General features: G+C 43.3%; 1 protein-coding gene across 1 annotated transcript; it reads right to left on the reverse strand.

The window, feature by feature from the left end:
• Window positions 1-248: 248 nt before the first annotated feature.
• Window positions 249-3,048, reverse strand: LOC146246512 (galectin-1-like). Its single transcript, XM_084682661.1, has 5 exons — window positions 2,954-3,048; window positions 2,372-2,408; window positions 2,192-2,271; window positions 1,821-1,992; window positions 249-610 (listed from the first exon to the last, which is right to left on the reverse strand). The coding sequence occupies exons 2-5, from the start codon at window positions 2,372-2,374 to the stop codon at window positions 467-469; spliced, it is 399 nt and encodes a 132-aa protein (XP_084538787.1). The 5' UTR covers window positions 2,375-2,408; window positions 2,954-3,048; the 3' UTR covers window positions 249-466.
• Between the last annotated feature and the right edge of the window lie 7,605 nt (window positions 3,049-10,653).

Genomic DNA, 10,653 nt, shown 5'->3' on the forward strand with positions numbered 1-10,653 from the left:
GTGTCATAGATGCACTTAAAGGTCCTGGGTTCGATTCCTGTGTGGAGCAATTTCTCTAAATGCACCTGCATTTCTTGTATGCACCTGCCCGCCATAGAAAATTCCTTGTTTGTGTTCACTGACTTGATGAATCAGAAGCTTGGGCCGGCTCTGATAAACTGTACTGTGAAATGGTGTCCTGGTTTATTGTACCAACATTGCCACACTCTGGCATCTTGTGGCTTGTTATGAAATACTCTTCAAAGTGAGAAGTTCAAACAATTAGTTTTTTATTAATTCTTGAATTTAAGCTTTTTCTTTACCAATCAAAACATGAAAATAGCCAATAGCTGAGATGAGAGACATTTTGATACATTTTATAGGAAGAATAAATGATCCCCTCTTAATTCTGCATTCAGATTCTTCTTTACTGCATCAACACTAATGATCCTCTCCCGGAGCATCACCAGCAGTCTGTGTTATTCTGTCACATCTGGAAGGACGTCATCTTGAAGTCACCCCGGATCCTGAAGAAGTCGATGTCCATGCCCGTACGGTTAGGGAACTGGATTGGCTGGCCTTTAGGGAGTTGGATCTTGAAATTATACTTGTCATCCAGCTTTAAGACAATCTGTGGAGGGTTTTACGGTATTAGTACCCCCATAATGTCACTGGAGCTTTTAAAATGCCATTAAACAACTGCGAACTTTTCTGAATTCACATTCCCAAGGACTACATGGTTTATGGACGCTATTTCATTGACATTAGTTGATGTGTTATCATGTGTGCGTTGGAGTATAAAAACCTCAACACACAATCACACCCGCTTTTTAGTAAGAATTCACCGGAAGTGTTCGCGACACGTCTGACCTATCTCCATCAGCAACTCACTGCCCACCAGGAACTTTGACAAAATAATTCCTTTGTTCTATCTGTTTGACATGGACAAAGTAAATATTGACTTTTCTTCTTTAAACAGACAAAACTGCGATTGCTACATTTCTTTGTTGTGACATTGGCATGTTGTGGTTTAATTTATGTTTGATTTCGTTTACAAATAATTTTACCTAACTCTTGTAAGGATTCGTTACCATAGACTGTTACCATTATTCTAAAGAAGCCTATCTCTCTCCCTTCCCCCTCCCCACGCGCTCTCCAAAGCATTTTTTTTTTTACTGTTGGGCTGTCTCACCCCCCCCCCACAGTGCGAAGGTTAAAAGAAAATGCTTTTATATGTTTTTGTATTTGGGTAAAGTTGTCGCAGCACAACGATGGGTCGTTGTGACCCGAAGGCAGCACCAGGGTCAGAGCCGGCCCAAGGGTTAAGCAAACTAAGCGGCTGCTTAGGGCCCCCGTGGCCACTAGAGGGCCCCCAAGAGCACATCAAATTACAGTTTAATGTAATTTGTTTTTAAAACGACTCAGAGGGGCCCCCAAATCAATTCTGCTTAAGGCCCCATAAAGGCTTGGGCTGACCCTGACAAGGGTAAAAGTACTGGCTTGGCCTACTGTACTGTTCAACTCAAAGACTAACCCATAATTTATCTGGTATTTGTTCATTATAATGACATTTTCTTAGCACACCCCGGAAGCGCTGCGCGTCGGGCATGACAACACCCTGGAACACGTACTTAATTGACGATAAAGTACTGCCTCTCGTACCTTATTGCTTTAATAGTTTCCTCAGTCCCTGTAAACAGATCCTGGGGTGGTGTCCCTTTAACTCAATACTTTATCATAGATTAAGTGTTTCTTATCTTAAATGTGCAAACCCCGCTACAGCTTCCTGTTTCAAACAAAAGCCTGTAATGCAGTTCCATCCATCACACTGCTACTCTTACCGTGACAGAGGAGCCCCTCTTCAGGGTGTTTGGAACCTTCTCCTCATATGGGTCCCAGTTCCCGTCAGTATATGAGTTGAGCGCAATTATGGTACTATCTTCTGGATCATCCCAACGGGGGTTAAAGTGCACTCCAAAATTCTTAGAATCCTTACCCAGGTCTATTTCAAACCTGAAAGAACAGAAGATGGGGTTTGAAATCACTAACAGATGTACAACTCAGTCAAGTGTACAACTCTCTCAATAGGATGGGTTTTCCACAAAAAAAACAATATGCAGGTAGGCTGTTTAAGAATATAATGTGGTACAAGTAAAAGTTAATAAATTGACTCCTAAAAGTCATGTTTATCTTACCTCTTATCATTTCTTACCTTTTACAATCAGCAGGAATCTCCCCATGCACTCTCAGTTCTTTTCCAACCAACAGCTTTAGATTATTTATATTCAACTCCTGAAACAGCAATGTGGTAAATGAGGCCATATTAATTTCTAGACATATTGTGTTCACCACTGGATTCTAAACATCACATGTACAAATAAAAAACCCTTACCATGATGTCACTCTGTGACTGTTGAGGTGCCTTGAACCTGTGGTGTCAGAATCAGAATGGGTTTAATTCGCCATGAAAGTTTACCCAGACAAGGAATTTACTGTGGCAGGAAGGTGCATACATTAAACATATAATAATCTTAAATAAGTAGTGTACAAATTTAACTAATACTAAGGGGCAAAAATATGTTGTTATTTTTTGTTGTTGAATAAAATATGAAATAGGTATAATATACAAATAGGGCAACATAGTGCATAGTGTGTTTGCCATTGTAAGAAAAAAGAATGATAAAATGAAATATATATATTTTTTTACAGCAACTATATTTTATTGGTTATGAATGAGGTATTTTTACTGTGACATCAAGTTTAATAAACTCCTCAAAAAAAAGTCCCAACACAATATTGATCAAAAATTATACAACAATTGAAAGAAACAACAAATGAAATGTTTATGCAATCATGTTGTAGACCATGTCACCTCTAAAGACAGAATCAGCTGATGTCTATCTGTGTGTGGTTGTGTTGGCATAGAGTTGAAACAAAAACATGGCCATATGTCAACCCTAGTCTTAGAACTCACCTGTGGATGAAGTCTTCTTCTGAGATGGAGGTGATGCTGAGTGCTGATGTGAGGAGCAGAGAGAGATCTCAGTTATATATACACCAGGCTGGAGGAGGGGCGGTCAGGCATGTCCTAACCTGAACAAGGATCTTCATGAGAACCTCTTGATACAGACACCTTTTACAGGAGTCATACATATTGTTTTTTAGAGAAACATTTCCTGAAGAGATTCCATTGAGGCCATTCCGACGTCACACAAGAGCAGTGCCTCCAACAGGACCATCCCAATAAGGTTTAACTTGCAAAGCCATATTCTTATCATGACAACCAAGGCATACTGCAGAGCTGAAAGCAGACGGTTCTGACAACCTTGTACAACTCAATCATTTTTACGGAAGCACATTCACAAATGTATTTATTTTTGACACCTGTTCTCATAATGATGAGATATTTTCTCTTAATTACTAGAGAAAGTGTCTTATTTGTTTTGTGAATGCAACACTCTTCTGTAATAGAAGGCTACAGCAACTTTAAAGCAAAGAATGTGTGTGTGAGAATGTGTTGGTCCACACGCATTCGTGCAGCACACACACACACACACACACACACACACACACACACACACACACACACACACACACACACGTGCTCCGGTGTCCACTGGAAAAAGGCATCCTCTATCTAGTGTCATTTAGAGATATTTGTATTGGTCCGTATGTGATACACACACGCTCATGCAGGGAGTTGGAATCCTATTCATCATTTCCATAAGCTGGACTGTGACAATGAACAAGATCAGGTCTGAAACTGTGACATGTAACAGACTGATGGTACCAACTTGTATGAGCAGTAAAAGTTGAGTATACCCTAGATCAGGGGTCGGAAACCTTTTTTATGTGATGGCCATTAACAAAAGATCTTGGCAGTCACTGTGCCATATCAACATTAACGTTGACATTTAATTATATCACAATTTAATAGTTCAGTAATTCAAACTGTGACATAACACATTCAAATCAGTGAGCAATTTGGTTGCTTGCTTCAGTGGCATTATTTTGAGGTCTAACAAAAACTTGTAGTGTTGGTTGGCCTCTGGCCTTTCTATCTGATCTTGATATGATTTGTCATGTTCATTTCAAAGTGGCACTTAACGCCGGATGTACGTACGGCACACAACATTTTCATTTTCAAGTGCATACGGCACTTGTTTTTGATCAATAAAACCATATTCTTCTCTCCAAGAGGGCTGAAATGACCTAACATCAACTGTTGCTAGGCCTGTCGCGATAGTCAATATATTGACTGGTCGCACGGTATATGGAAATGAGCGCAATCATTTTTGGTGCTGCGATATATCGCAACTGATCATTTTTATAATAATAAATAATGATGATATAAAATTTTACATAAGAACGAATGTCACCAACATTTTAGTCGATCCCTCTGCCTCAGTCATCTTGTCTGCTTTCTGTGTCGAAAGCTTAGGCGGGACTATCGTCTCCACACACAGAGCAGACACCGACAGGTGAAGGCGCAAACTCACTGTGTTATAAAGTGTTTTGTTACGTGACATCTACAGCTAGTTAGGGAGAACAAGTAAAAATTGACTTGGTTTCAAAGCCGCAATCTTCAGCCCCGGTGTGGGAACATTTTGTCTTCAAGCCGAATGAGATGAGAGCCAATTAAAGTGAACGAGCCGGTATGTCAACTTTGTTTCAGTGAAACGAAAACTGCACAACTGCTGACATGTGATGTCAATTTTGTAATAAATATAATATTCATTTGCATGTGGTTGCCGTGCCGTTGCTTTTCCCTCAGGGTGCATGCCACAGTACACACACACACACACACACACACGTACACATACACACACACTCATCTGCCTGGTAAATAATAGTAGGTGTGTACTCTGTGTTCACTCAAAAATTCTGTGGAAATCAAGTACATGCCACAGAACAAAAGCCGAAATAAAATACTTTTTTCAGAAAAGAACTTTCGGATTCCATGGAACCAGGACTTGGCTGAATGGGGGTGTTAAAGATCTCACCATCTCGTGGTGTATTGCTTCGTCACAGGACTGGTTTTGATCAAAATAAGGATCATAAGTCCTGAAGAGCTAGCGAGGCTATCCAATAGTTTAAAGTATTTAACTTGTAGTGTTGGGGACCTGCCACCTTTTGTTCCAGTGGGCAGACCCGTAGAGACCAATCCAAAAGTTAGTCCTTCTGGGCAGACATGGCACATTTATTTGGTAAATAAGTACATGTTTATAATGGAGACAGCCTGTACTAACCCTAACCCTGTTAATAAGCTAAGGCTGAAACACATTTTAAATGCAGACTTAATTATCGTGAATAGTGATTGACGTAGTCCATGCCATATGTCACTGACATGCAGTTGTTGGCACCAATGTGTTGCCACAGTTAAACACATTTAATTTGGTATTTTATATCCCTCAGTGAAACTACTGAATGAGTGTCTGCTGGTCACATGCTCACACACAATCATCATCCTCATCGCTGGTAGTTTAGTTTGACTTATTATTTGAGTGTAAAAACTAGTATTTTTACTTAGAACTTTTGACAGCTGTGTCTTAAAAGTATGATGTTGGTTTCCATGGATTAATTGGGTCATGGCAAATCCATGGATACCAATTCTGCCAGGATCGGACAGTCCGCCAGTCCCTCATTTTAAAATGAGTCGTATGTTGTCATTTGTTTTAAAATATTTGATATATCGGCACCAAATGTGGTATGGGTCATTCATGGCATGCCCTCTAAGTACTGGAGTTTAATGGACTTAGAAAACACAAGAAACACAAAACCCTAACCTGTTTTTAACACAACAAAGAAAGCAGCAACATCATCAAGTTTGACAGACCCTGGCTCTATGTCAACCACTGTCGATTCCAGCAAAGTCCAGCCCCTATCAACAGTGATGGATGTCACCAGGAGACGTTTAGGCATGTGCACACACACACGTAGACATACACACACACTCATCTGCCTGGTAAATAATAGTAGGCGTGTGCTCTGTGTTCACTCAAAAATTCTGTGGAAATCAAGTACATGCCACAGAACAAAAGCCGAAATAAAATAATTTTTTCAGAAAAGAACTTTCGGATTCCATGGAACCAGGACTTGGCTGAATGGGGGTGTTAAAGATCTCACCATCTCGTGGTGTATTGCTTCGTCACAGGACTGGTTTTGATCAAAATAAGGATCATAAGTCCTGAAGAGCTAGCGAGGCTATCCAATAGTTTAAAGTATTTAACTTGTAGTGTTGGGGACCTGCCACCTTTTGTTCCAGTGGGCAGACCCGTAGAGACCAATCCAAAAGTTAGTCCTTCTGGGCAGACATGGCACATTTATTTGGTAAATAAGTACATGTTTATAATGGAGACAGCCTGTACTTTCTCGTCTCTCGTCTCTCGTCATCTGCCGCTTGTCCGGGGATCGGGTCGCGGGGGCAACGACCTAAGCAGGGAGGCCCAGGCTTCCCTCTCCCCGGCCACTTCCACCACCTCTTCCTGGGGGACCCCGAGGCGTTCCCAGGCCAGCCGAGTGACATAGTCCCTCCAGCGTGTCCTGGGTCTTCCCCGGGGCCTCTTCCCAGTGGGACGTGCCCGGAACACCTCACCAGGGAGGCGTCCAGGAGGCATCCTAATCAGATGCCCGAGCCACCTCAGCTGGCTCCTCTCGACGCGGAGGAGCAGCGGTTCTACTCTGAGCCCCTCCCGGATGACCGAGCTTCTCACCCTATCTCTAAGGGAGAGCCCGGACACCCTGCGGAGAAAGCTCATTTCGGCCGCTTGTATTCGCGATCTCGTTCTTTCGGTCACTACCCATAGTTCGTGACCATAGGTGAGGGTAGGAACGTAGATCGACTGGTAAATAGAGAGCTTCGCCTTTCGACTCAGCTCCTTCTTCACCACGACGGACCGATGCAGAGCCCGCATCACTGCGGACGCCGCACCGATCCGCCTGTCGACCTCACGCTCCATTCTTCCCTCACTCGTGAACAAGACCCCGAGATACTTGAACTCCTCCACTTGGTTCAGGATCTCCTCCCCGACCCGGAGATGGCACTCCACTCTTTTCCGGTCGATAACCATGGCCTCAGATTTGGAGGTGCTGATTCGCATCCCAGCCGCTTCACATTCGGTTAAGAACCGCTCCAGTGAGAGCTGAAGGTCACGGCCCGATGAAGCCAACAGGACCACATCATCTGCAAAAAGCAGCGACCCGATCCTGAGGTCACCAAACCGGACCCCCTCAACACCCTGGCTGCGCCTAGAAATCCTGTCCATATAGGTAATGAACAGAATCGGTGACATAGGGCAGTCCAACCCTCACCGGAAACAAGTTCGACTTACTACCGGCAAAGCGGACCAAACTCTGGCACCGGTCGTACAGGGACCGGACAGCCCCGATCAGGGAATCCGGTACCCCGTACTCTCGGAGCACCCCCCACATGAGCCCCCGAGGGACACGGTCGAACGCCTTTTCCAAATCCACAAAACATGTGTAGACTGGTTGGGCGAACTCCCATGTACCCTCCAGGACTCCGCGGAGTTTTTTTGCTCGTGTCATCCGCTCATTAACAACACCTGTTAGCCAGCTCAAGCCCATTAGGCCCTGTCCAATTAAAAAGCCGCGCAGATACGCACACACTCACCCCCGGTTGCTGTATGATCTGTGCTGCTGCCACCCTCCACCATCAAGACCAAGAAGGATAAGACCATAATCAAGACCAAGAAGGATAAGTTTATCTGTAAGTATCTTCATAGACTTGCAGGTGTAGGTGTTTAGTTGTGTGTGAGTCTCACCTGTAGGTGTTTAGTTGTGTGTGAGAACTACAAATGAAGGCTACGCTCGCATGAGATGGGACAACATCCCCTGATCATTACCTGATCACCACTACCTGAACGCTGAACCGCATGTCCAACTCGCATCCAAGTATAATACAGTCCCCCTCCTGACACACTTACAACTGGCGACGTTGACTCTGTGGCAAACTTTGAACAGACGAGGCAAACAACTTATTGTCAGGAAAAAGATTGCATGCCCGAAACATTAACTGGCAGCTGTATTGGAGTGGGAACATGGTCGGCACGCTTTGCTACCTCTTACTGTGCAGTCAGTGCACCATTTACAATTCATAAGCACGTTTGAAAATGAAAATTAAGTTGAAAGGGTTAAATATTTGCAGTACAGGGATGGGCACACACCATTTGCTTGTTTAGACAAGCAAAGATTTGTTTTCATCAAGACCAAGAAAGATAAGTTTATCTGTAAGTATGTTCATAGATGTCTAGCTCTGAGTCAGCAACACCTGCAGGTGTTTAGTTGTGTGTGAGTCTCACCTGTAGGTGTTTAGTTGTGTGAGTCAGTATATGAAGGCACCTGGTTGTGAGTTGCCTCTCATTCACCCATGGACAGAGCTGCCATGCCAGGTGCTAGACAGCCAATCAGGAGAGACTCGGGGTTCAGTGCTCAAGGACACTTCCACACTTGGCAAGGAGGAATCAGGGATCAAACCACCGACCTGGCAGTTAGTGGGTGACCTTCTCTACCCCCTGAGCCATGGTCATCCCACCTTGGCAGGACAGACATTTGTTATGGATCTTTTTACACAAAATGTTTAGCAACACTTTCCTCTTGCATGTTTCCTCTTCCTGGTTTGGTAGAAAACGTCCACTTAAGTGAAAGTGTTAAGAGTGACCTAGTAACCTAATCTATGGGCTGTGCTGATACTTGAACTTGAGAAGGAAAGCATGAACAGACTTACGTTGACACAACAAAACACCGTCACTCTCTTTCTCTTGTGCATAAAGTGTATTTATTCTGCTTATCAAACAGTATCTCAAGAGTACATTTCTATTGTCTGGACAAGCCAAATATTAGATAATCACTTCCTCTTCAAGGAAAGGCGTGGATGGCCTGGAGTTTGCTTCACACATCTTTAAAGAAAGGCCAGTTTCACCTCACGTACACTCAGCTGAAGGTGAATTGTGACATCCGGGTTGGCTCACAACAGTAGGCCTAGGCCTACACATAGCTAATTATGCCTGTACTGTATTGTACATTTTTCCATTTGCCCCCCCCCCCCCCCCCAAAAAAAAAAAAAATCTCCAAAATGCTACAAAGTGGAGCAACTATTTTAGGACGAGAAGTGTGCGGTTCAAAAAGTTTTAGTTAAACAGTCGTTAGTGTCAAGCAAGGACTAAAAAACTGTAGAACTGTTGAGAAATACTAGGCTAATTGATTCCTCAACACTAGTGCACTGTCACTAAAGTGTGGAAAGCGGTAGGCTGCAGTGGAACACACACCATTCCAACTCACCTCAGATGCTTGATTTCATCCACCCGTATTATAATTCTGATTATTGGTTGAGAGGGAGTTCCGGGTTGTGCTTTATTTAAGCGCACCCCGGAAGCGCTGCGTGTCGGGCCTAACAACACCCTGGAACACGTACTTTATTGACGATAAAGTACTGCCTCTCGTACCTTATTGCTTAATTGTATATGGCCAAGTCAAAACCCTATTTGTTTGGATATGTACAGGTGTGCATGCTCTCTGTAAGGCCCACTACTGTTACCTCACATAGCTTATATAGTAGGGGTGTAACAAAGTATTTTTAGTAATTATCATTGTATTTAAGTTAACAGGGTAAACTGGCCAAAATGGCAGCTTGGATAGTGTGTGTTTCTCAACCCTGCTCCTGGGCCCACTGTCAGGGGGGTCAAAGGGAACAGAAGACCCCAGGACCAGGCCCAGGGGGCCATGCAGGGGTCTGGTGGGGGCCATGCAGGGGTCTGGTGGGGGCCATGCAGGGGTCTGGTGGGGGGGGGGGGGTTATATGGTTACAATACTATGCACATTCATTGCTGCCAGGCAACCAATTTTTCTAAAAGCTGCCCCCCTATCCATAATTCCTAATAGCTGGCCTTCCCTACTCTATCTAAAAGGGAGTCAGGTGGCTGAGCGGTTAGGAAATGGGGCTAGTAATCTGAAGGTTGTCAGTTCGATTCTCGGCAGTGTCAAATGACGTTGTGTCCTGAGCAAGGCACTTCACCCTACTTGCTTTGTGGGGAATGTCCCTGTACTTACTGTCAGTCGCTCTGGATAAGCTAAGTCTGCTAAATGACTACATGTAAAACATGTAGAGCAAGGAGTCCTAGGGACCAGGGTGGGAAACACTGATTAAGGCCACTACTGCAGTGCCCATTGGGCTGTGATTGCTTAGTACAACTAACACAGGAGAAAAGATGCTTCTATATCCTTATTGGCACTGAACTTGTAAGCCTATATTAGCCACTTTTCCAAAAATGCATTTGAAGCCTTTTTATTTTTGGGAGAAAAAAAATTATGGCACATTTTTCAAAACGTTTTTTCTGAAGCATTAAAAAAAAACAACAACTTTAAACATGTTTTTTTCTTTTTATTTGTGAAATATGAGAAGACACATATACGCCTAGCCCGTTTTCATCAACTGTGAAACTGTTTGAAATACTATACATCCGGGGTCTACCTACGTTGTAGTTTGCATTTTGTTTTGTAATGTGAAAATCTAGGGGCTGTGCTCATGCTTGAACTTAAAAAGAAAAGCATGAACAGACTTACATTGACAAAACTCCATCACTCTCTTTCTCTTTCCAACACACAGTGTATTTATTCAGCTTATAAAACGATATGTCAAGAGTGCATTACTACTGT

The sequence above is a fragment of the Hypomesus nipponensis genome, chromosome 19 (assembly GCF_054491055.1).
Source record: "Hypomesus nipponensis isolate SF chromosome 19, ASM5449105v1, whole genome shotgun sequence".
Lineage (NCBI taxonomy): Eukaryota > Metazoa > Chordata > Actinopteri > Osmeriformes > Osmeridae > Hypomesus > Hypomesus nipponensis.